Source organism: Opisthocomus hoazin, chromosome Z (genome assembly GCF_030867145.1).
Source record: "Opisthocomus hoazin isolate bOpiHoa1 chromosome Z, bOpiHoa1.hap1, whole genome shotgun sequence".
Classification (NCBI taxonomy): Eukaryota; Metazoa; Chordata; class Aves; order Opisthocomiformes; family Opisthocomidae; genus Opisthocomus; species Opisthocomus hoazin.
This window is the reverse complement of record NC_134454.1, coordinates 64,097,083-64,124,237: the sequence shown is the minus strand read 5'-3', so window position 1 is coordinate 64,124,237 and position 27,155 is coordinate 64,097,083. Positions and strand designations below refer to the sequence as shown.

The following is a 27,155-nucleotide window of genomic DNA, read 5'->3' as shown; positions in this document are numbered from 1 at the left end:
GAACAAGTTCGTTTTCCAAAAACTGTCAAATTAAGTGCTTTCGCCATCCAGATACTTACTGCTTAGAAGTTGCTTAGATATACCTGATTTTTGATAGCTTAGATGAACTGATCATTAAGTAATACCAGTCTGAAAACCCATGTTGCTGACTTTTAGTACCTGGGAGAAAGGTTCTTTTGGAAGTGCCTTTCTGGCAGTCAGTACACAATTAATGCTGCAGCAATTTCAGTTTGCTGGATTTTAGAGGATATAGTACTTGATTAAGCAACATTTTTCCCATGTGTCCCAAGCCCATGGTTAGTAGATAAGATTTGCATAACAGTTACTCCACATGCAGATGTTTTCTGCAATTGTTGGATCTCCAATTTAACCCTAACATTATAAAAGGGAAACAAGTACTGGGACGAAAGAAAGGGCAGTAGGAAGTAGAAGAAAGCCTCAAAACTTTGAACTTAATATTTTGACATGTTTTTAAGAAAATGCATTTTGCTAATGGCTGAAATTTATACCTTGTGGTAAAGCATAAAATGGATGTGTTATCAAGAACTTGAGTGGGAGTGTTGCAACAGAGAACCAAATTTTCATTTGACAGTTCTTATATTTAAGTAATAAAACTAAGCTTGGTGTGTTTTTCAGAATATCTGAATTGCGCTTGGATTGCAGAAACTTCTCAGATCATTAAAGAAAATATTAGTCTTTTTTAGCTATCATTCCCACATTTTGCTTGGGAAAGTGTATTATGTTAATGCTTTCCTTTGCCAAAATTTCAAAATGTTTCAGTGTTTTCTTTCTTAATTTATTTTACTTTTTTTGATGGTTGAAAGTTTATTGCGTGAAGTTTGGCACATTTTCTTATTGGTGTGGCCTTAGCTTGCACGCCTGACGGATAGATAGATTTACATGTTTTAGTGTGTGGCCACTAATTTTATTTCTCCTCTTCTCTCCCATTCTTTAGGATCCTAATCAGTTAATCCGCGCAAGTGCTCTAAGAGTTTTATCCAGTATCCGTGTTCCGATTATTGTTCCTATTATGATGCTTGCTATTAAGGAAGCCTCTTCTGATTTATCTCCTTATGTGAGGAAGAACGCAGCCCATGCAATCCAAAAACTGTACAGGTAATTGATTCTGACAAATACTGAAAAGCAAAAGATAGTTGTAGGCTATGTTTGTTAAGACTACTGAGGGCATTGGCATGTCTCAGGTGTATCAGATTCATTTCTTAAAAAGTGTAGTGCGTGTAGACATGCTGTTACTGAACTGATTTGATTGGAATTCAGGCAAATCTCTTGGTTGATAGAATAGCAGGATAACTATGAAGAGATACAAAAAGAAACTGATGCACTATCTTTTGTTTTTAATAGACCAGTTATTGTCATCTGTGTAGCAATTATTTTGATGGGCTTTCTCTTTGCGAGGCGGCAAAAAGCACCGAGAGAGAGAGGAGACCCCAGCCCCTTCCCCCCCAAGGGGGAAAGCGGGAGGTGCCAACGAGCGGCAGCTCTGACTCAGCGGGGCCCGACCCGAGTGTGACAGCGGCCAAACCCCCTCACGGATAAGAGCAGCCCCCGGGGAGCGCGGGTGAACAGAGGTGGTGTAGCGTTCGCACAGGCAGGGCGAGCAGGGTGCAGCCGCCCCTCCTGGCAACTCAGGTAGTGGGCATCGCCCTTCCAGGAGATATTCCAGCCATGGTTACCACCCGTGGTAAAGCTCTTGCTCGAAGGAGTGTGGGGACCCAGACGGAGGCCCCACGCAAGAACGCAGGCGTCCAGGTCTCTGGCTGCAGGGAGTGCCTGAGCCTGGCGCTTGTACCGGGGGACAGCAGAGACAACGGCTGTGTTCCGTGCGGGCAGGTGAATGACCTGCTCAGCCTGGTGGCAGAGCTGAAGGAGGAAGTGGAGAGGTTGAGGAGCATCCGGGAGTGTGAGAGAGAGATGGGCTGGTGGAGCCGCACCCTGCCCTCCCTGAGGCAGAGGCAGCAGGAGGCGGCTCCATGAAAAGCAGAGAACCCCCTACCCTCTTGCCACCGAGCAGAAAGAGGGGACCTAAGAGATGGGGGGGGGAATGGAAACAGGTCCCTGCTCGGGGGGGGGGGCAAGGGAATCCCCTCCTGGCCTCCCTCACCTGTCCAGTTGCCCTTAAGCAACAGATATGGGGCTCTGGAATGTGAGGGACCGGCCACAGAGGAAGTGGGTGAAGGTGAAGCTCCATCCAGGGGGTTGCCCAGGACGAGTCAGTCAGCCCCACATATTACAACTGCCCAGCTAATAAAAAAGGAGGGTAATTGTCATAGGTGATTGCCTTCTGAGGGGAACAGAGGGCCCGATCTGCTGACCGGACCCATCCCACAGGGAAGTCTGCTGCCTCCCTGGGGCCCGGGTTAGGGATGTTGCGAAGAAACTCCCTGGTCTGGTGCGGCCTTCTGATTACTACCCCCTCTTGGTAATGCAGGTTGGCGGGAGCGAGATCGCAGAGAGAAGTCCCAAGGCCATCAAAAGGGACTTCAGGGCACTGGGGCGACTGGTTGAGGGATCAGGGGCGCAGGTGGTGTTTTCCTCCATCCCATCAGTGGCAGGGAACAGCACTGAAAGGGGCAGGAAAACTCACCTGGTTAACAGGTGGCTCAGGGACTGGTGCCATCAGTCAAATTTTGGCTTCTTTGATCACAGGGAGGTGTACACAGCACCGGGCCTGCTGGCAACAGGTGGAACTCAGCTATCTCAAAGGGGAAAAAGGATTCTTGGTCACGAGCTGGTGGGGCTCATTGAGAGGGCTTTAAACTAGGTTCGAAGGGGGTAGAGGACATCGCCCAGCTCACTAGGGACGAGCCCAGGCTTGGCGTGCCAGGGTCAGGGGTGAGACTGACAGCCCAGCTCAAGTGTGTCTATACCAACGCACGTAGCATGGGCAATAAATAGGAGGAGCTGGAAGCCATTATACAGCAGGACGGCTGTGACTGGATCGCCATCACAGAAACGGGATGGGACAACTCACATGACTGGAGCATCTCCCCTACGAGGAGAGGTTGAGGGAACTGGGCTTGTTCAGCCTGAAGAAGAGAAGGCTGCGAGGGGACCTTATAAATGCCTACAAATATCTGAAGGGTGGGTGTCAGGAGGATGGGGCCAAGCTCTTTTCAGTGGTGCCCAGTGACAGGACAAGGGGCAATGGGCACAAACTGAGGCACAGGAAGTTCTGTCTGAACATGAGGAAGAACTTCTTCCCTCTGAGTGTGACGGAGCACTGGAACAGGCTGCCCAGGGAGGTTGTGGAGTCTCCTTCTCTGGAGATATTCAAGACCCGCCTGGACAAGGTCCTGTGCAGCCTGCTGTAGGTGACCCTGCTTTGGGAGGGGGGTTGGACTAGATGACCCACAGAGGTCCCTTCCAACCCCTACTATTCTGTGATTCTGTGACTGGCATGCTGTCATGGATGGCTACAGACTCTTTGGGAAAGACAGGCCAACAAGGAGAGGTGGGGGAGTTGCTCTGTATGTGAGGGAGCAACTGGAATGCATTGAGCTTGGCCTGGGGGCAAATGAGGAATGAGTTGAGAGCTTGTGGGTTAGAATTAAGGGACAGGCTCACACAGGTGACATTACAGTGGGTGTGTACTACAGGCCACCTGACAGGGAGGAGGAAATTGATGAGGCCTTCTACAGGCAGCTGCAAGCAGCCTCACAGTCACAGGCCCTGGTTCTCATGGGGGACTTGAACCACCCTGACATCAGCTGGGGAGACCATAGAGCTAGACAGGCGCAATCCAGGAGGTTCCTACAGAGCATTGATGATAACTTTCTGATGCAAGTGGTGGAGGAACCAACAAGGAAAGGTGCTCTGCTGGACCTTATATTAACAAACAAGGAGGGACTGGTGGAGGATGTGAAGGTCGGAGGTAGACTCGGCTGCAGTGACCATGAAACGGTTGACTTGAGGATCCTGCATGGAGGAAGCAGGGTGATAAGCAGGATCAAAACCTTGGACCTCAGGAGGGCTAACTTTGGCCTCTTCAAGGAGCTACTGGGAGGAATCCCGTGGGCCAAGGCTCTCGAAGGCAGGGGGGTCCAAGAGTGCTGGTCGCTCTTTAAATGTCACTTCCTCCATGCTCAGGAGCAGTGCATCCCCCTGAGAAAGAAATCGAGCAAAGGAGGCAGGAGACCCGCCTGGATAAGCAAGGAGCTTCTAGTGGATTTCAGGTGGAAGAGAAAGGTCCATGGAATGTGGAAAGAAGGACAGGCCACTTGGGAAGAATACGGGAATGTGGTCAGAGCATGCAGGGATGCGATGAGGAAGACCAAGGCTCACCTGGAATTGAAGATGGCAAGGGATGTCAAAAACAACAAGAAGGGCTTCTTCAACTACATCAGCAGCAAAAGGAAGGCTAGGGACAATGTGGGGCCGCTGCTGAATGAGGCGGGTGTCCTGGTGACGGAGGATGCAGAGAAGGCAGAGCTACTGAATGCCTTCTTTGCTTCAATCTTCAGTGCTAAGACTGGCCCTCATGAATCCCAGGCCCCGGAGGTAAGAGAGGAAGCCTACAGAGAGGACGACTTTCCCTTGGTCGAGGAGGACTGTGTGAGAGATCGCTTAAGCGATCTGGACGTCCACAAATCCATGGGCCCCGATGGAATGCACCCACGAGTGCTGAGGGAGCTGGCGGATGTCATTGCTGAGCCACTCTCCATCATCTTTGAGAGGTCCTAGAGGACAGGAGAGGTGCCCAAGGACTGGAGAAAGGCCAATGTCACTCCAATCTTCAAAAAGGGCAAGAAGGAGGACCCAGGGAACTACAGGCCGGTCAGCCTCACCTCCATCCTGGGAAAGGTGATGGAGCAGCTTATCCTGGAGGCCATCATCAAGGAAGTGGAGGAAAAGAAGGTTATCGGGAGTAGTCAGCATGGATTCACCAAGGGGGAATCATGCCTGACCAATCTGATAGCTTTCTACGATGACATGACTGGCTGGGTAGATGAGGGGAGAGCTGTGGATGTTGTCTACCTAGACTTCAGCAAGGCTTTCGACACAGTCTCCCATAATATCCTCCTAGGGAAGCTCAGGAAGTGTGGACTGGATGAGTGGTCGGTGAGGTGGATTGAGAACTGGCTGAATGGCAGAACTCAGAGGGTGTCATCAGCGGTGCTGAGTCTAGTTGGAGGCTGGTAACTAGTGGTGTCCCTCAGGGGTCAGTACTGGGCCCAGCCTTGTTTAACTTCATCAGTGACCTGGATGAAGAGTTAGAACGTACCCTCAGCAAGTTTGCGGATGACACCAAACTGGGAGGTGTGGTAGATACACCAGAAGGCTGTGCTGCCATTCAGTGAGACGTGGACAGGCTGGAAAGTTGGGCAGAGAGGAACCTGATGAGGTTCAACAAAGGCAAATGCAGGGTCGTGCACCTGGGGAGGAACAACCCCATGTACCGGTACAGGCTTAGGGTGGACCTGCTGGAGAGCAGCTCTGCAGAGAGGGACCTGGGTGTCCTGGTGGATGACAGGTTAACCATGAGCCGGCAGTGTGCCCTGGCTGCCAAGAAAGCTAACGAGATCCTGGGATGCATTAGGAGGAGTGTGGCCAGCAGGTCGAGGGAGGTTCTCCTTCCCCTCTACACTGCCCTAGTGAGGCCTCATCTGGAGTACTGTGTCCAGTTCTGGGCTCCCCACTTCAAGAAAGATGAGGAGCTACTGGAGAGAGTCCAGCGGAGGGCTACAAGGATGATGAGGGGACTGGAACATCTCTCCTGTGAGGAGAGGCTGAGGGAGCTGGGCTTGTTCAGCCTGAAGAAGAGAAGGCTGAGAGGGGACCTAATATATACTTACAAATATCTGAAGGGTAGATGTCAGGAGGATGGGGCCAAGCTCTTTTCAGTAGTGCCCAGCGACAGGACAAGGGGCAATGGGCACAAACTGAAGCACAGGAAGTTCCGTCTGAACATGAGGAAGAACTTCTTCCCTCTGAGGGTGACGGAGCACTGGAACAGGCTGCCCAGGGAGGTTGTGGAGTCTCCTTCTCTGGAGATATTCAAGACCGGCCTGGACAAGGTCCTGTGCAGCCTACTGTAGGTGACCCTGCTTTGGCAGGGGGGTTGGACTAGATGACCCACAGAGGTCCCTTCCAACCCCTACCATTCTGTGATTCTGTGAATCTGTGAATCAAAGATTTCTGTGTTTAGCATCTGTGTCTTTCATCCTGAAGGCATTTGCTGTAGTTTGCTGTGCAGGTGACAAATGAATACTAACCTGCAGAAATTTTATCTATGCAAATCCATATCTTCCAATTCTTCCTGTTCCCTCTTCTGAAATTCTTGTGGAGGAGCTTTTACGAAGAGATGGTTACTGGTTTACACAGTTGGGGGCAAGAGAAATCTGTACCTTTCCAAAACAAAGGCAGGCATTTATTCTACTACTTATTTCCATTTTATTTCACCTGTGCCAAAAAGAGGAGGGTGAGAGGTGTTAACGATTCTGAATATGGTAGCCTGAGGCGGCTTCAGTTCCATGCCCACTCAGATCAACCAGTAGCAAGGGTGAGCATTTATTCCTAATGAGCACATATGCATATATAACATATGCATGCAGCCAGCTACACAGATCAGCACAGACAGAAAATGACACTCTTGCAGACAAAACTATCACCAGCAGCCTTATCCTGCTGCATTCTCTGTCTGATCAGGCTGCAGACCCATTAGTGGACCTGTGTATGTGGACCTATCTCATACGGATCCCCCAGTAATGATTCTAGATACTGTATTTTTCCAGTTAACTGTCCTTGGATCCCCAGTCGCTGGCACTGGGACGTACAAGCGCAGAATGCTTGCAACCCCACTACACTTGCTGTTACAGATCCCCTCAGTCAGACACACACATGCCTCCACCCTTTCACTCAACCACTGTGAACCCCACAGTAGCTGGATTTAGATACTCAGGCTACACGGTAACTGATGCTTATCTGCTTGTCTCTAGTAGTCCCCCAGTGAGTGGAGAGGAAGGGGGAAGAGAAACAGAGGGACTGAGACACAGAAATGGTTATCTCAGTCAACGTCTAGACCTTGCAAGTTGCTAGTAGCCTGGATGCCCTGATCCCTCTTGGTAGCCAACATGTCCATTTGTCTCACTCAGACACACACACATGTGCAGCCCATACCCATGGCCCCACTGCAATACCTTGCTTCCCAAGCCACCTAGTCTGGCTTGATATTATCTAGAAATCACACGCTGACATACACACTTGGTTGCTGGTACTCCAGTTGCAGGGGTCCCTATAACCCATGACCTGACTCCAGTTGCTGGAGCTTAGACCTCCATATCCCACATGCATACAGAATAGAGACTTCTTCACCCAGGAAAATAGTTAGAAATACAGTTTAATAAGAAGATAGAACAGACTCTGGTCATTAGGTGCAGAGCATGGCCAGACAAGCGTGCTGAGCAGCAAAGTGTTTACATACAACTGGCTCCTTTTATGCACCTGTTCCTCTATTGTCTTATGCTTGTTCATCCCAAAATCATTTACGTCCTCTCTTTTCCCTGCCTTGCATTTCTCCCATAACCATCAAATAGTAAGTCTTGTACAATCCCAAAATGCTGTTTATGGCATCGCATAGTAAGTCTCATAGCCGTGCAGCTAGTAACACCCTTAAATCTGAAAGGTGCTCTGGAGAGCTGCTTGAAGTCATGATAGGTTCATTTCTGGACCGTGAGGCTGATGGCTTTTCTGTGGCAGCTCTCCGAAGATCCTGGACAGGGGCTCCTTTCTTCTGATGACATTTTTTTTTTTTTTTTTTTTAATGAACCAAGTGCTTTCTTGTGATGGCACTGGGAGTAGCTGGGTGATACTGGATTTTCCCCTACCTCTGTATTCCTCTGTATGCAGGGATGCCTTTTATCATGTACCCTAGCAAGAGGGAATGGATTTTACCTCCCTTCTTGCTATATGAGTAGTTTATTTTATGTTAGCATCTGGTTCCAGTGCACAAAAAACTGTTTGGCCTGAATTATTCTCCATATGCAGAATGTCCTTTGGTTTCCTGATTGCATCAAAACTATTTGGAGGGATTTGTTAGTAATGGTCTGTTAGTGCCAGCAAGGCACAGCAATATGCGGACAGCAGGCTATTCCATGTAATTTTAACTTAAAGTGATGCTTCCAATTCTTTTCTTCATGACAGACAAAGTTTTAAAATCTCCAGATATGATTGCATCCTCAAATACCACTTCTGTTTTCTCCTATCTCTGGTTCCTATGGTATCCTATGCTTATATGATATCAGTGGCAGGATTTTGAAATAATCCTTGCAAATACAATGAAAGATATTCTTTTATGATAAAAAACATAGCACATGGTAAATAAGTACAGCAGCACAATTTGGAGAAACTGGCCTCATTCCCTTCTAGTTTCTATGAACTGTTGACTGGTAGTGATGTCTAGCTTACATAGCAAAGGAGAACTTAGGAAACTAATGTTCGATAAAGGTTTCCATGATGCTTTAGAGGGCCTGTACGTACTTCACAGGTTTTCAATTCATGCAAACATCATAGGCATTGTAATGTGTGTTTTCAAACTTCCTGTAGCTGTAAATTCTCCGTTACCTGGACTAGAATAAGCTTCATGGTTACTTGTGAATGGAGTTGTAACTAACAATTGTGTCTTTAGTAGTAGGATTTGGGAACTGCTTATAGAAAGCATGTGAACATTTATTGTCACATTATCAAAATTTAATTGTAAAATGCCATATCTAATAGCCCTGGTTTACTGAAGGATCAAGGGAGGGAGTATCATTTTCTGGATCACTTGAAGAAGCAGCAGAACTGGTGAAGAGGCTATCAAGTTAATCTGTCCACAGGCAGGCCTGGATGGCTTGCCTGCAAATAAGGGTCTTTAGCAGGCAGTCTCAGCAGAGGTTTCAACAAGAATCATGACTGGTAACTTCACAGTTCAGTGATACAGTATATACTGGTGGCAAGGCTGTCTTCTGGCCTATTTGTAGAGAGCAAGTAACTTCAGAAGATTTGCTCTGAAGTTAGTCAAAATCAGAATTCTGGAGGGTATGAATTTTTGATGTGAAGATCAGTCAGTAGTTTATGTACTCTCCTACATCATTTGACTAAGGAGAAGTAACAGTTTATTCTAGTAGCGCCCGTATGCTGCGTTTGTTTTTTGGTTTCCATCACTGCTCTGCTTATTTGATAATCCTGAACTAACTGTAGTTCAGTTAGTGCTCCAGTCAGGCTTCTGGATGCAGGTTCGATACTCCAATCTTCCTTACGTTTGGTGTCATGGTGTTTGGATGGATGTCTGACCTAGAAGAGCTTGTTCATTAGTGGTTCAATCAATCCTAACAGCAGGAAGCTTACAATATCAAACAGAAAAGATTTCAGGCATAGTGTGAACAGCAACATTTGTGCCCAATGCGCCCAGCATTGCCAGGTACATTGGAGTAATTTTATCACTGAAAATGTCAGACCTGTTGTTTATTTCACTTAGAGTGCATTTCAGAGCTAGGAGTATCTTCTGTCTATCAATCGAAAACCCTACATGTACTTACACCTACTTGCAGTGAGATTTGGAAAAGGACTTTTTAAAAGTCGCTAGTATTAATAGATTCTGTACTTTTACTGGTAGATACTGTAATGGGAGTAGACGACTCTGAGCTCTTTAGCCTGTTCTTTTATTTTCTCTCCAAGAATGCTGGCTTCCTTATCTAAAACATAAGGAAAGAGGAAGGACAGCAATGTGAACTCAGTTATCAGAGCCCTTACTGAAGATTTTCTTGATCACATAACGAAATTGTGTTCTTCAAAGTTTTTTAGTAATAAGTACTCACTTCTTTCTCTCTTTAAATTTTATTCCAGTTTTGTAACTTTGAAATAAGGCCTATTAGAAAGACTTTTGGCTTTTCTGCTTAAGGTTTTGGTCCTTGGCAGAAGATTCAGTAAACCTTTTTTGACAAAAATAGAAGTTGAAACAAAAGGTGATTGTAAAAGTACTTATGGAACAAAATGCTGTTGTTATGCTGATGGTGACTTTTAAGAAAGTTTTGCTATCCATTTAGCATGTCCTAGTATTGCTGTGTATTAGAGGCTTAGTGAAGTAGAATGCAGCTGGATACTCACTTGTTAATGTGTAACTGGAAAGGATTTGCTGTGCATTAGGGCAGTTCATCACTGTCCTGGTTTTGGCTGGGATAGAGTTAATTTTCTTCTTAGTAGTTGATTTACTGCTGTGTTTTGGATTTAGTATGAGAATAATGTTCATAGCACATGGATGTTTTAGTTGTTGCTAAGTAGCGCTGCCTTAAGTCAAAGACTCCAGCGTCTCATGCCCTGCCAGCAATAAGGCTGGAGGTGCACAAGAAGCTGGGAGAGGGCACAGCCAGGACAGCTGACCCCAACTGGACAAGGGCATAGTCCATACCATGTGATGTCATGCTCAGCATATAAACTGGGTGAAATTGGCTACAGGGCAGCGATCACTGCTTGGGGATAGGCTGGACATTGGTGAGCGAGTGGTGAGCAATTGCATTGTGCATCACTTATTTTGATTATTCTTTTATCATCATTATTATTATCTTCTTTTTCTGTCCTAGTAAATTGTCTTTGTCTCAACCCATGAGCTTTACCTTTTTTTTTTTTTTTTTTAATTCTCTTCCCCATCCCAGTTGCGGGGTGGGGGGAGGAGTGAGCGAATTTCTGTGTGGTGCTTGACTGCCTGCTGGGCTAAACCACAACAGTTACTCAGCATTAAAACTGAAGTGTACAGTAATGACCAAATAATTCCTTACCGAACTATAATTCTGTCCATGTTGAAATGACTTTTCAAAGGCATAGAACTACACATTTGTATGGCTCTTTGTACCTGCTTTCTATTTGTATTTTCTTCTGCTTTCACTTTGAATTCTTTCATGCTCTGTAGATCCATGGTGAAGAAACATCTGGAATGAAACGTTGGTCCTTACCTACCTAAGAAGCATGTATGACAATAATGGATGTTTCTGGAAATTTTTTCTCTGCTCTTTGAGTATGAAAAGGGTGGTGCAAAGATTGCTGTTAAGTGAGCCTACCAGGGAGGTGCCTTGCTTGGCCTGCTGTTTACTAACAGACTGGTGGGAGATGTGGTGGTCAGAGGCCAGCTTGGGCTTAGCGGCCATGAAATGGAGTTCTTGGTTTGTGGCGAAGTAAAGAGGAGGGCTGGCAAAACCACCACCATGGACTTTTGGAGGGCGGACTTTGACCTATTCAGGACACTGGTTGAGAGAGTCCACTGGGAAAGAGTCCTGAAGGTCAAAGGGGTCTAGGATGGCTGGACATTCTTCAAGGATGAAGTCTTAAAGGCACAGGAGCAGGCTGTCCCTATGTGCCGCAAGACGAGCCACCAGGGAAGATGACTAGCCTGGCTGAACAGGGAGCTTTTCCTGGGACTCAGGAAAAAAAGGAGGGTCTTCCACTTACGGAAGAAGGGGCAGGCGGCTGAATACGAGTACAGGGGCCAATGTTAAGCCCATTTACAAGAAGGGCTGGAAGGAGGATCCTGGGAACTACAGGCCTCTCAGCCTGACCTCGATGCCAGGGAAGATTATGGATTGGTTCATCATGAGTGTGCTCACCGGGCATGTGACAGACATCCAGGGGTTCTGGCCCAGCCAGCATGGGTTCATGAAGGCAGGTCCTGCTGGGCCAACCTGATCTCCTTCTATGACCGGGTGACCTGCCTAGTGGATGAGGGAAAGGCTGTGGATGTTGTCTACCTGGACTTTAGTAAGGCCTTTGTCACTGTTCCCCACAGCATCCTCCTGGAGAAACTAGCTGCCCATGGTTTGGATGGGTGTACTCTTCGCTGGATAAAGAACTGGCTGAATAGCCGAGTCCAGAGAGTGATGATGGCTGGAGTTAAATCCAGCTGGCGGCCGGTCGCAAGCAGTGTCCCCCAGGGCTCAGTTTTGGGTCTCGTCTTGTTTAACATCTATATCAGTGATCTGGATGAGGGAATTGAGTGTTCCCTCAGTAAGTCTGCAGGTGACACCAAGTTGGGTGGAAGTATCGATCTGCTCGAGGGTAGGAAGGCTCTGCAGAGGGATCTGGACGGACTGGATCAATGGGCTGAGGCCAACTGTATGAGTTTCAACAAGACCAAATGCCAGGTCCTGCACTTGGGTCACAGAAACCCTGTGCAACGCTACAGGCTTGGGGAGGAGTGGCTGGAAAGCTGCCCAGCGGAAAAGGACCTGGGGGTGCTGGTTGACAGCCGGCTGAACATGAGCCAGCAGTGTGCCCAGGTGGCCAAGAAGGCCACCGGCTTCCTAGCTTGTGTCAGGAATAGTGTGGCCACCAGGAGTAGGGAGGTGATTGTGCCCCTGTACTCGGCACGGGTGAGGCCACACCTCGAGTACTGTGTTCAGTTTTGGGCCCCTCTCTACAAGGAGGACATTGAGTTGCTGGAGCATGTCCAGAGAAGGGCAACAAGGCTGGTGAAGGGTCTAGAGCACAAGCCTTACGAGTAGTGGCTGAGGGAGCTGGGGTTGTTTAGTCTGGAGGAGGCCGAGGGAGGACCTTATTGCTCTCTACAGCTACCTGAAAGGAGGTTGTGGTGAGGCACGTGTTGGTCTCTTCTCCCAGGTAACTAGCAATAGGACTAGAGGCAATGGCCTCAAGTTGCGTCAGGGGAGGCTTAGATTGGATATTAGGAAGAATTTTTTTACTGAAAGAGTGGTCAAACATTGGAATAAGCTTCCCAGTGAGGTGGTAGATTCATCATCCCTGGAGGTGTTCAAAAGACGTGTAGATATGGCACTTCAGGACATGGTTTAGTAGGCATGGTGGTGTTGGGTTGATGGTTGGACTTCATGATCTTAGAGGTCTTTTCCAACCTTAATGTTTCTATAATTCTGTTTTTCCTCTGTTTTCACTATTTATATAGGACGTAAAGCACTCTATTTTTCGTCAGCTTGCACACGAGTTTTGTATGGGTACACTTGAATACAATGTCCAAATACTGGAGTTCTCATACTGGCTAAAATTAGTGAAGTTTATAAAGTGTCTCACTTGAAGCGTTGTATTCATAATTAAATAACAAAGCTGATTCTGATCTGTCCTGAGGTTCATTCGCTGCTGATTTCATTCATGCTGAAATTCCCTTCTGCAAAAGCGGTGAGATTCTTGTGACTTAACATCTGAAGCTCAGTTAAGATGTCCCTAATGGGTTAGCCTGTTGTAATGTTTCTTAAATCCTAAAATTTTTATAAGTTTAAGTATTAAGATTCTTACAGAACACATGTAAGTGGTATAACATAATCTTTATAATTTTATTTTATACACCTTCAATTCTGTTCTATATTCCGTGATTAACTTTATTTTCAGTCAAGTTCTTTTACAATCAGTTCTTTGGAATACTTGATTTTGCTGGAAGTGGTTTCTTCAGTACTCTTGATTCGGGGCTTGTGCCTAAAGGTCAACAAATCTTTTGATTTTGCATATGTCTGACCAAGTGAGTAAAAAGAGTTTTTATTTTTTCTTTTAGCCTTGATCCAGAGCAAAAGGAAATGTTGATTGAAGTGATAGAAAAGCTTTTGAAGGATAGAAGTACGGTAAGAAGCAATATGCTGTTACATATGCATATATTTTTAAAGAGTTTACTGGTGAGGCTGTTATTCAGCAGTACATAATACACTCTGCTAGCCCATGCTGATGTGGTTTTATACGTTTTTAGATGGAAGTGTCATTGTGTGTTTATGCATTATACTATGACTATTATCTGGTTTTGTTAGCGTGTTTTTTATGTATGCTTCTTTACACTTAATTTTGGAAATGAAAGTTATGCTGATATGAATCAGTGTAGAAGTGTCTATGTATAAACTCTTTTTCATTGGGAAATTAGCTATGTCCTTTCAATTTGTTTGTGGTACTGTAAGAATAAATGACGTCTGTACAAGGCACAATATGTGTGTTGACGTCAGTCTGCCTTGTAGTGTGTACAGCTGTTAAACAATGATAGTTGTGCACTTGTTTGTTCTTGCAAATATCCCCACTTCCAATCTGGTAAGTAAAACTGATGTCCTGGGATACTTTCTGTGAATTTGACACTGCTGGGTTTTTTTGCATGCCCTATAATAGGTACAGGTTTTCTGTAGGAACTCCTGGATGTCTCTCAGTGGTCACACACACTCTGTTTTTCTTCATGTACCCTACAAATAAGTTTACCAAGTCTAAGCAAGAAAGGTAATTGAGCGAGGAGTCAAAGATAGACTTCAAATAGAAAACAGAGTTGTAAATTAAAACATTTACTTGTTCTTCTTGTTCCAATTACTATTTTAGTGAATGTAATCCTTTTCAGAGTAAATGAAAGTATTATGAAGTATTAGATAGTGTGTTGCTTCGTGTCCTATTTGCCAAGTGTTTCTGTAACATGCAGGTATGTATTGTCTGTTGTTCTAGCACAGCATAGGTGTTTAGGACCTAAATGGTGCTGTTCTTTTAAAGACATCTTACAACTTCCACTGAAGGGTTACTGAAGGAGAGTGTTAGAGCTTAATGGCTCAGCAGACAGTAAATCAGTTAGTTAGTTCTCCTGACTGCATCTATGCTTGACCTGTATTCATTTGTCAGAGGCCTTTGTGCTTCTGTGGAGTTGCCCCCCCAGTGGTTCTTTGTGTATTTTCTTTTCGTGGTTCATGCTCTTGGTGTGCATGCAATCTCTGAATGTGAGATTAGATTCTTTATACCTGTGGAGGCATAAAGGGCTGAGAAGCCATCTTTGTTTCTTTTTATTGCTGATGACAGGAAAATGAAGTCCCTGAATTTTCACTCTGTTTCCTAGTCCTTATTGCTAATGGTAAATGGCAGGTTGTCCAATAACTAGTCATTGTACATTTACTTTAACCAAATGTTAGAGGAAAAAAATATAGAGTAGGTTTGGATCTTCTTTTTACCTAGCACACTGATTCTGGCACTTGGAGTTACTTGGAAGGGGATTAATGCTCATGCTTAGTATGCGCCACAACTCTGGTGCCTCTGTGACACTGAATAATGGACAGTGTATGAATGAAGACACCAGCTGAATCAATAGTCAAAGTTATGCTATTTTGTCAGCACATTCAAGAAGCTAAGAATGATGGTCTAGAATTGGGTCTTCTGGGCCTCATGGTTAACTGTCGCAACTTCTTCCTCCCTGTGATTCCTCTTGGTCTGTTCCCTAGCAAGACCTGGTTCCAGCCTGGACTGAGACATCTGAACTTCAGAAGTTTTACTTTTTCAGGAAGCGATACGAATTATTATATTTCCAGAAAAAAACATACAATTCTCTCTTCAGGACTCTATGAATCAAAACCAAGTATCAATATGTGCTCTTTCATCCCAGACTCCACAGCTTGTTGTGATCTAAAGTGGATCAGTGTCTCTTTAATCCATGTTAGCTTTGGGAAGACCAGTCTAGCACAGAAAAGCTTCACCTTAAGTAGTTATCTTTTATCATGTTCCACTGAATGTTCCCAGACAGCCTCCACATTTACTGGCAGAAAGTGCATAGTGCACAAGTGTTTTATTATCAGGTAACTCCAATCTGAATAAGCTTATTCTTTGCCTCTAATTGGAGAACATAGCAATTTGCTCACAGTGAAGGAAACAGAGTGCCACTTATAGCTACTTCTAGCTTTTAAAATTGGAGGAGATGCAGCTGCTTACAGGTGGTGGTCTTTATGTACAGGTGTGTACATAGGCAGCCTATATAGCCTTAGTTGGCTACGTTTTAAGTCTCATTTAAGCTTCTCTTGGGAAATTTGTATTAAATTGAACTACCTTTTTGTATTCTCTAAGGGAAGCTTAGCGAAAAAAAAAAAGCTGTTCTACATACATAAAGGCAAAAGCTTTTAGAAAATATTTTGCAGTCTTCATGAAGAAAGTTAGGTTTGGTTTGTTGCCATAGGAATTCTAGAAATGGGTCTGAGCTGTATAACAACAGCATTTTGTCATAGCCTTATGAAGTGCATGTGTTTGATTAGTGGTATTTCTCAAGTTTTTGCAGCTTTCATTGCCTGTTTGACATTCAGATGTCTTGAAATTTATAGGGTGATAATGTGGAACTTGAATCACCAGTATTTACTTGACACAAATCTTTGTGTTCCTTCAAATTGAATGCACAGAAGCTGTTCCCTTACATCAACATTAGTTGTCATCTCCTGATAGTTTTAATTTAATGTCAGCAGATCAGTTTGTTGGGAAAGTGATTGTGTTTTCACTAAATAGTGTCTTTATCAGTGTGGGAGAATCTTAGAGACTTTGGGAATTGTTGAACATCAGTGGTTCTCCACCTTTTTTCCCGTTGATGGAAATGTCAGGTTGCTTTTGGCATTTCTGTGTACATAAGGGCTGATGATCTTTATACAAGCTGTAATGAGTTGTGTGTAATAGTTGGATGCAGGAGAATTCACTGTGTGATTTTATTTTTTTTTTGGTAGTTTTTTGTTCTTATTCCGTTTGTTTTAGACATGTTTGGAGGGAGAGTGTGATTATTAGCATTAACAATTTGTTGAATGTTGTTCAACGGATGTTTGAGACTTTGGTTTAATAACAAGTAATTTTTGGTATAATAAGAAGTAGATTTTTACTCATAATTTGTTGATTTTCTATAACCATTTGACCTCAGGCAGGATTTTTGAAACTCACTGACATAATCTCTACATTGAAGTGAGATAGAACAGCTACCAAACATAGATAGCTCTATATTTATGTAAACCAGATTTTTTTTTTCCCCAGGGACAACGTGCTGTTATGGGTTATTAATGCAGTTTTTTGCACGGAAAAGGCACAATGTGTTTAAATTAGTCAGAGTCATTTTACATTTGAAATAGCAAGAATATGTCTGGATGGGAATTTTACTGCAGTAAAATTAAGCCATTTTATTAGACTATACAAAATGTGTTCATTTTTTAGGTCTCAATCAGTAGTAAATTTTAATATAAGCTGAGGTAAGCAAAACTTAAAATAAGGTGGGATCTAACCTTAACCCAGCACTTCATTAAAATTTTCGATAAGTGAAAGATAACTATAGTCCTTTAGTGACTTAACATGAAGATTCAATTAAAAGCCAAGCTCTCAGTTATGGTAAGATGCAAAATTATCAAGTGCAAACCATCATTAACATATCCTCAAGGGTAGCTAACTGGGAATTAGAGTGTATCAACAAAGCTGTGATTTTGTGCCAGTCTATTTAATTTTTAAACAGATAAGATGTTTACAAGTATTTTTATTATAGAGACTTGAGAAACTCCTAGTTATGTTTTTACCTTTGCTTTATAGAAAAAAGGACCTCAGACTTTGATAAGCAGGTACAAGAGCATGAATGCCTGCTCCTTTTATTTTGCTAGTAATTCTAGATAATTGAGCAGCTGACATGATTTTATGTGGAAAGGAAGATAAGAGCATGTCTGTATTTTATGCTAAATTTATTTTCTCAGAAAGTAACGTAGCTGGTCACATAGTCATGTGTGAAGGTGTAATTGGGTATTTCAGAGGAAACTAGTTCTCTTTTGGTTGCTTCTGTATTACTTTAACTCTGTTTTTTCTGTTCACTTAACAATCCTGTTGTTCTAGCTTTGGAGCATAGGGTTTAAAGCAAGGTCTGTTGCTTAAGTTGCTTTTGCCGTACTGTGAAGGACTGTGGAACTGAATTGTGTTAGTAGCCTGTGAATTTTACAACTCTGTGTAAACAACAATAAAAATCAAGTTCATTAAAGATATCCGAGTTACAGCAGTTTAAAAAAAGAAAAATTCAGGTCGATATTGAAAAGGAATCATGTCCGTTGTCCAAACCTGTAAAGTGAAAAGAACTTGTGACTTGCATTCCTCAGTCCAAATGAAAGTATTCTAAAGTGTATCTAAAGCTATGTTTAAAAAGAGAAGCAGAATGTAGACTTTTAGCTGGGATGTAGTTGTATGGATGTTGGATGTGTTAAAAATGTCCAAATTTATTGCAGGTTTGTATCTCTAACTTTGATTTTATTTTATTTAGATTTGGCAGATATCTCAATTGTAAGGAAGGTTTGTGATGTTTATGTGGAAATATAAATGCATGTGCTGTATGATAAACTGAAGTTTTTAAGCCCCATACAGAGAAATGGGTTAGTATGTGGCCATGTATATTTATCCTGTATCATAGCTCCTGTTTTGGACCGGGTACTATACAGAGTGCAGCACTGCTTTTAAATTCAGTTCTAAGACGGAAGAATGTTAGAGAGAAAATTCAAAACGTGTTGGCCAGACTTGCAGATGCTTGTTGATTCCCAAGGAAGTATTCCTGATCCTTTGACCCCAGAAAACTCTTTTCTGAAGTAATATGGGAAGAGATAGAGGTAAGTTTTGGGTGAAGACTGACAGTAAATTTGCTTGTTGCATGGAATCTGTTTATTGCTAATTGAGATTTATGCTCTTTTCCAAAGGCTAAATTTTCATTTAGCCTCTGCTTAAATAATACTTTTTTCCTTTAATGAGAATATTTTAATCACATTAAACTACTTCTAATATTTAAATAAATTTATTATTGTTCTGGCGTGATAATTTACTCCTAAATATAAGAGATACAACTTAGTATGAATTCTGTTTTGGGGGTGAAAAGACGTTATACAAACATGTGAGTATTGAGATTTCTTTTGCAGACTGCATGGTTACTAGATGAAAGGCAGATTCTTGTGAAGTGAGACTCCTTAGATTAAAAAATGATCCTAGGAATTGGTGGTGGCTTTGCAATGAAGATCATGATCTTTTAAACTAAAGCAGTGCATTTGGGGATAATTGAGAAAGAAAGCAGGGCTCTCTACTTTTCAACAGCAGGCTTCTGTTAATAAGTTAATTTGTTAGTTTAGAATCCTAATGTGTGGATAAGACAATATTTTCTTAACTTACTGATTTAATGTTAGTAAAAGCTTCACTTTTGTGGAAAAAAAAATAGTTTGTGCAGATGTTTTATTGTGATAGGTCTATTATCCAGCTATTAGAAGATAAATGACTGATCTTTTCCAGTTTCCTTTCCTCCAGAAAATTGAAATAAGAAGGGGAATGTCATTTGGGCTGTATGATTAGGGCAGGTGGGGTGGCCATTAATTTGAGAGAGAGGAATCTTGGCAGCATAGGCCAACTTGCCCTGTATTATAAATCAAACCTCGATGCACTTCTTGTGATGACCCAGCACTCTCAGGTTTTTGTAGCATTAATTAGAATTCATGACAAAATAGATGCAAGAAAACGTTTTGTACCCTTCATAATTTTATAGAAAATTTATTGTTATTAGAGGAACCATTTGCTTAGTGTGATTTTTTTCATTACCAGCTTGTCAACTAGCATAGATAATCTGGAGAAAATATGAACTCCATAGATTGAGTGTCACTTTTGTTGATGGTTCATGTAGTTTACCTTGGAGCACAGCTAATGGCTGAAGTTCATAGCAACAGCACAGAAAAACGAGGCAACCAGTGGAAGACAAATGAACCATGTTTATTGCTTTAATATAAAAAATACATAAATGGAAGGCAGCATTTGAATTTGATGAGCTCATTGCTAGTTTTGTTGGAGTGATTTATATTTTCTCCTTTTACAAAAAGCTGCTATTGACACAGTGAGATGGAAATTAACTGACTGTTTTTTGGAAACAGATATTTTTGGTTTTATATTCTGATTGGATCATTTTGTTTTAATTCTAAATATTTTTATGGAATGATGAGCGTTTAATAAACAAAAATTATTAGCTGTTCCTCTGATGTTTAGATGTATAGTAGGATCATATTATAGGGGAAACAGTGTCAAATGGAAAATAATCTCTTATTAAGAAAGCATTAGGAAATTTTCTCAAATCCTCTTGTTACCAATGTGTTTTCAATCTGTTTTACATTCTGACTTTTTTTGTTTTCCCCTTTCAAATGAAAAGCCTAATTTTGGAAAATGCAGTAGTGGGGAGAGGAGCATGATCTTAAGTACTATCATGACGTATGACAATTCCTGTATTAACTTGTAAATCTAGGAGCTCACCACGGGAATAAAATACTTGTTCATCCAGTGCATCTCTTGTATTTGGTAGTGTATATTCAAATTTCTATTAACATCTTTTAAGCTTTCAGAACTGACAGCATTCTTTATTGTAAACTTGAGTAGGTGACTGATGTGAATTGAGATCAGTAATCATTTAGAATATCTGTGTTTCAGTATGGTTATTTCTTTGTATCAAATTGTTGTGTTTTACAGTAACTGAACTTTTAACAATTCAGTGCAGTTCATAGAATATGTGCTCAGTTTTAAAACATCTAGTGTTACATGTATTGTTTTATGTCAGCTTTCAAGCTCTATCATATCCAAATGAAAGAGAAATACAGCAAAATGTGTATGCAGTACTAGTATCGGTAAAAGGCAAGGGTATCCACGCCTGAACTACAGTCAGACACTGGCATCTGTGTTGTCCTTCACCTATGAACCTGAAAGGATATTTTTAAATTTTAAACTGCCACTCTTCTTACAGTTGTAAGTCGATCTGTGTGTCAGTCCCTCTCTCTCCCCTCTCCTTCCCTCCCTCCTTTTCTCCCCTTATGTGTCAAACCTGTTAAGAGACCCTGTACTGTGTTGTAGTGTTGAGGAGTGGAATATCCATAATAAAGCCTACGGGACAGTGACCTAAAAAAAAGTGTGTGTGATCTAGAAGTGTCATCCGTTTCTTCTAAAACTTCGGGTCTATCACGCTGTCTTCTGCAAGTTGACCTTAACTGTAGTTCAGAGTTTTGCATTGTGATAAAATTGCTTTACTGCAAGCGAGTTCTAAAATACAACTTCTCTTCCTCTCTTCCATCCTCAGCTTATCTGGCCTGACTGAGTACCTATTTGGGACTGATTTGCCTGGAGTTAACCACTGTCTTCTGATGAGCTTTGAACCTACACCTAAGCATCAACTTGCAGCAATTTTTAGTTACAGAATAGCTTATTGCAGCACATTATTAAGAAGAAAGTTTAGTACAACAGCAACAAACGAAAGAGCTATAGTTTTTGTGATACAGCAAAAAATAGCAAATTATTTTAGCTGTAAAGTGCGTTTTATTTAACTCTATCAAATAATCAGATTTTGCTCCCTGGAATGAGTTGTATACTTGTTGGGACCAGCAGGTACCAGTATGTGGATGGGGCTGGAGACAATAAATGCAACTTCACGTTTATTCTTATTGGTAATTCACAAAATCCCCACAGAGCCTGAAACTTATTTAGCATAATAGCAAGACTATATTCTGAGCTGTTTTCTTTCAATTGTAATGTTGGGCGCATACTAATAAACCAAATGTCAGCCAAATACAGGGAGAAAAATGTAACATATGAATATCATTGTATTTAATATTTCTCCAAAAGTACCATTTCAATAAACTGCACTTCCATTTAATTGCTTACTTTAAGTCATTGGGGAAATTTTAGAGGTTGAAATGCAGATCCCCAGTGCTCAGATAGAATATGACATTAATTTGCTGCCAGAAGGCTATACTGCATGCATGCTAACTGCATACATATCAGCTGCTTCACATAAGTCTCATCATTTTAGTTATTTGACTTAACATGTACTCTGACACAAAACAAATCTTAATTAAAGCAATTAGAAGAGAAAGAACAGTAATTCCAGGCACACAATAACATGTCCTTACAATGCATGGTCAGCTTTTGAGGTTTTCCTACAGTTAAAGTAAGCTGCTACCAGAATTTTGACAGGAACTTCAATATATGTTTGTTTTCTTTATTTTTAAAAGACAATACCCTGTCAGAAGGTTTCAATAAGCTTAAGGTGATAGAATGTTGAGAAAATATTTAATTTTCTCATGAAAACAAAGCTATGTTTATAATCATAGTCAGTATGAGGATCTTTGTGTATACATGAAGATTTATTTCTTATGGAGGCAAAAAATTGTGTGAGGACATAGGAGGGCATAAATGATCCATTCCTGTAATTCTGGAACTGGTAGGGAAGCACTGAACAACATGCAGAAATTCTGCCTGTGTTCTTTGAGGGAAAGTATTAATATATCTCTGTATTGTATTGCTGATTTTTGTGCCTTTTTTTTGTAAAGTGTATTCATGAAACTCTAAATATAGAATTTCATATGACAGTTAATTTGGCCATGTCAGGAGAGAAGTTTGGATCCCAGTAGTACTGGGAGACTTACCTCGGCTCCTCTTTAGTTTGATCACGCCAGTGTTGATAAGAGAATCCCGATAGACCTTGTCAGTCATATCACTGTATTATACTTCTTGTTGTTTCCTGTTATTTCTGAGTTAATTGCAAGTTCTCTAATAATTTGTTTGGAAACTATAACTGTAAGGGAAAAAATGTATGCTTACATTGCACTGTGTCGTCAGCACTGGAAGCGAAGATTTATGTGTGTAATAGAAACTACAAATGTTTTCTTTGTCCTAATAGATTTACCCCAGTTCTATTTTAAAAAAGATGCATTTTTTTTGTTGTTTCTTTTCACTGAATGGAAACAATTTAAAATTGCTGAGAATTGCTGGTATTAATTCTGATTCTCACTTGTGGATGAACTGTAGAAGGAACACTGACCTTCTGGTTTGTATTTTGTTTTCTAGCTGGTAGCTGGGAGCGTTGTGATGGCATTTGAAGAAGTGTGTCCAGATAGAATAGATCTGATTCACAAGAATTACCGAAAGCTCTGTAACTTGTTGGTTGATGTGGAAGAGTGGGGTCAAGTTGTTATAATCCACATGTTAACTCGATATGCACGTACACAGTTTGTAAGCCCATGGAAGGTAAGTTTGTGACTTTTTAAATAACTGTTGTGTGCTTGCATTCTGAATTACTTCAATTGTTGGGTATACTTAGTCTTTCAAGATGCATTTTTATGCAGACTTTAATAAAAATAGAAGTCAAATGTGTAAGTCTTAGCTCTCTGAGCTCTCTAACACGAGGCAGCTACCCTTCTTCAGAGCATGAGCGTTCTCCTTCCAGGCTATGTAACCTGTTACCTTGGGCATATCCCATGGGCAGCAGGGAGAGTCCTGGTAGTTCTTTGAGTGACATGGCTCTTTGCTCTAGGAGACTTTATGTGAGTCAGAGCTAGAATGGTTTTCCATTATCTCCTGAAACTGGATAGAATCTACGTTCTCTGTAGATACAAATACCGAGTGTCACAGCATGATGAACATCATGTTATTTGTCTAGGCTTTGTTAATGTGCCAAGAGACTGTGTGGAGACCTGAATATGTTTTTGAGATGTGGACTGCAAAAAACTTTGTGGTATTTTCATTTATATAATGTAAATATGCATATACTCTTACTTAAAATTTATAAAAAGGGATATTCAAGATACAAATCCGATCACCTCTAGCAACAAAAAAGTAGACAGCTCAAGAAATTGATGCTGTTAATGTTGGTTTCAATAGGGATTTTACTCTGAATAGCAATTTGAATTAAAAGACAGAATAATTCTGGAAAGAACTGTATAAAATTGCTCCACAGCTCTGGTTGTTTATTACTGGCTTGGGGGTGTTGCTAATGTTCAGGTTTTATCGTTTAATTTGAAACTAATTCATGTTTACAGAAGTATATATTCATATTCATTGATACATATACTGTTTTACATCAGTAGTTGAAGATGGACTTTGTACAGTTGCATGAAAAGATGTGAAAAGTGTCCCTATTTGTAACGAATATAAGGTGATCCCAGAACCTTACAGAAAGTTTCATCATTTGATTTTTTTTTTTTTTTAATTTCTCTATATTTCTGTAGACTGAAGTAGTTCTGCTGTAGCTCAGCTAATGTGTCTTAACACTTCTGTTCAGGCAGTGTTATTTCAGTGCAGATTATGGTGGTTCGTAATTAGCATATTAACAGGTTTTTTTGAGATTTTTTTTTTTCATCATTGGAATACAGAATTACACCAACTATAACCGAGTTCTTTGAAACTGTATTCTGATACCCTTTGCCTGGGAATCAGACTGAAATGCAGTGGCATTCTATGTTAATATATGTATAATTTATTATATGAAAATAATTATAAGGAGATGTATCTGGACAAAAAGCTAATTTCTCTCTGATTTAGTTTACAGTTACATTCACTTCTTAGATAAGCAGGGGCTGTAATGATTAGAAAACTAGAAACATAGCAAAAATATCTGAAGGAGAATTGTCATTTTGCACGACCAGTTGGGTTCTGGAGCTCCCTTTTCCATTTGAGATGAAAATTACATTGCTTGTAAGAACACATTTTTCCAAAAAATTGTTTAAAATAAGGGAAGTATTTTTAGGTAATGAGACGCTTAAGTAATATGTTTTCCTAATGTCCTTGAAGCAGAGTATTTATTACACATTGCTTTTTGAAAGAAAGTAACTTGCATTCTTCTCTCTGACCTTTTGAAAGAGTCAAAATTGATAATTTGCTTTATGTAAAGCTGCAGTTTCACAATTAGTTTACACCAGTTTTAGTCTGTGATTGGATAAAGCAAGAGTAGAAGAGGAGGATGACCTCCTGTCTTGGACTGAGAGATTGGAGGTCTTGATGGAATTAGGTTTCTGTAAGACTCTAATGTACTTTTTTCACTGAAACTGGATGGATGACAGTTGTTGCTGTGGCTTTTGCTCTAGGAGTGTAAAAGGTTTGTGTAACAATACTGCCTGTGTCAACCTAAAATTGGTAATCAGTGGTGTAGTATTAATAACACTTTGTTTCCACTTTCATGAGCTTCAGTGCAAAATTTAGTTTGTCTTACCTACTCGGCAATTAAATTAGCAGAAATTTTTTCTGGGGCTAGTTGAAACGCGTGCCTTTGTCAATAGGTTCTTAAATGAACTCATCATACAACAGGGCATCTTGTGCAGCAGAAGAGATTTTTAATTTAGTTTATTTGCATCATTATGGATCAGTATTTAGGCTGTTTATATGTAAATGTATGATTTGAGGAACAATTAAGTGTTGACAAAGTAGATTGCAGTCTTATCAATTGCAGTGTGTTTTCCATAATTTTTCTAACTGACATCTTTGATGATAAATAGTGGATGCCAAGTCAAAGCCGATTATACAGTGCACTAGGAATTCATGGTGCTGTCAGGGAGAAGACCGATTGACTTTAAATTTACATATTAATGAGAAGATTTGTTAAGAGGGTTCTTGACTATAGAAAATAACAGCATATTTATAGGGCACGACACTTTATAAATAAAGCTGATGTAGGAAAATGGAAATTAAACCTATCAGATTAATAAATTCCAGGCTACTAAAATGCATATTTGCATTTTTGTTCACTAAAATTTGCCTTACTTTTTGAGAAATGTGTGCTGCTTTTGTTCAAGTTAATTCCCAGCAAGTAATGGTGTAATGTTTTGAATTGATTTCTTGTGTGTTTAGAAACCTAACGAAAAATTTAGAATACTCGCCAGCTACGGAGAAAAATCCTTTTTTGACCAATATGTTTAAAATTGTTGCAAATCTTTAATCGAAATACCCATTAACCAAGAATACTCAGCTTTTTATTCCTATTTTTAGCTTCTCTGAAGGGTGGAATTTTTAATTCTGATCATGAATGCTATGAGGAAGAATGTCCTTGGTTTATCCTATTTGTCTTGAAATACTTAGAGGGTGTTTTTGAAGTACTTACGCGTGAACAGCAGTTTCGGAATGACCTTTTTTCCATATGAATTGTGTTCAGCTTTAATATGTATTAACTGGAATGAGAGCAAGACAGTTGTATTCTGGAGTGAAAATATCTGCTTGGGACTAACTGGAAAGAAAATTTCAACAATTTTTCTGGGGAGCGATGTATTTGATGTCAGATAACACTGTAATGCATCCCAGCTTAAATGTTTTGCCCTGCCGTTGTTGCAGGAGTTGTCAGGACTGCCGAGTTGTTTGCAGGCAGCTCGTGAACCATTACAGCTTGCAGCCTAATGCATGAAGATGTTTAAAATAAAGTTGCTGTTGGATTCTGTGAATATGTTGAGTTGCAGTCTAGCAGTTCAGGAACTGATTTTCAAGCCATTCCTGTTTCTGCAAGGAGAGGAGGAGCGCAGGAGGTAGTGACTGCTTCAGCTGTCCTGGTGTATGGATTCACCACCAAATGTGTATGCTGTCTTGGAGGGTGTGTTTTAAAAAGAGCTGACTTGGTCAGAAGTTTTGACAGTCATTGTAGAGAGCAATTTGAAGGTGGGAGCTGTAGACTTGCAAAAATCCAGTGACTCTAGGGGCTGCTCGGCTTCATTTCAGAAAACTGCAGGTTACAGAAAGAAACTCTCTTGGTGTTCAGTTAAGACTGGAAAAAAACAGTGAATTCAAATTGATCATGGGCTTCAGTGATAGCAAAGTTATTTATAAATAAGTACTTACCAGAAACATGTCTCAACTTTTACACTTTTGTTTATTGAAATATTGCTCAATTTGAAGTGCTCAGAATTGGGGGTGGGGGGAGGGGGGGAAGACGGGGGACGACAATGATGACACATGACAGAAATTAGGCCTGAAGAAAATTATCTGCAACAATAAGGAAGCAAGTCTTTGTATGTATATACCTAGACCAGTTTATCATGTAACTTGTATATATGCCGGAAGTTAAGCTAAGAACAATGTTGTGCCTGAAAAATGCCTTAATATTAAATTTCACTCAAGCTTCAGCAGGTGTGTTAATACCTTTCTGTAGTTTTGGTATCAAGCTCGCTATATTTACTAATTGGAAGCCCTTTATATAGAAAGCTTTTTTTAATTGTGTATAAAATCTTCCCAAACGAGTAGAATTTTATTGTGGGTTCCTTATCCCCATTATAATTTAGCTTTTCTAAAGAAATGTGAAAATGTTTTGGTGAGTATGAAACTTGTAACCCTAGAGGCTGTTGATACCACAAGGTCAGCTGGCTTGGAAGGTGAATCCTTTTACAGAATGATGTCTCAACATTACGCTTGATAGCTGTTTACAGGGATGTTACAACATCATAGCTGGTAAAGTGCTAAGAGTACTGAGAAGATTCTGGAGGATTTTGTGCACTGGCTTTCTGGTTTATTGGAACTGGACTGAGACTAATGCTAGTGTTTTAAAGCCAAAGAACAGATACCGTTGATTATCTTGCCCAATGTGAATCCTATTCTTGCAGCTCTGAACTATTGTCACATGCTGATGCAGTCTGTGTCTTTCTTGTCTCTCTTGGTATTTTGTATTAATA

The 27,155-nt window shown here is 41.2% G+C and overlaps 1 protein-coding gene across 2 annotated transcripts in view; it reads left to right on the top strand.

The window, feature by feature from the left end:
* Positions 1–27,155, top strand: part of AP3B1 (adaptor related protein complex 3 subunit beta 1) — a 165,605-nt gene that overhangs the window by 26,658 nt on the left and 111,792 nt on the right. For both annotated transcript variants that reach the window (XM_075410692.1, XM_075410693.1), the window contains exons 5-7: positions 956–1,116; positions 13,505–13,571; positions 22,579–22,758. In XM_075410692.1, coding sequence (XP_075266807.1) covers positions 956–1,116; positions 13,505–13,571; positions 22,579–22,758 — 408 coding nt within the window. The remainder of the gene's footprint in view (positions 1–955; positions 1,117–13,504; positions 13,572–22,578; positions 22,759–27,155) is intronic.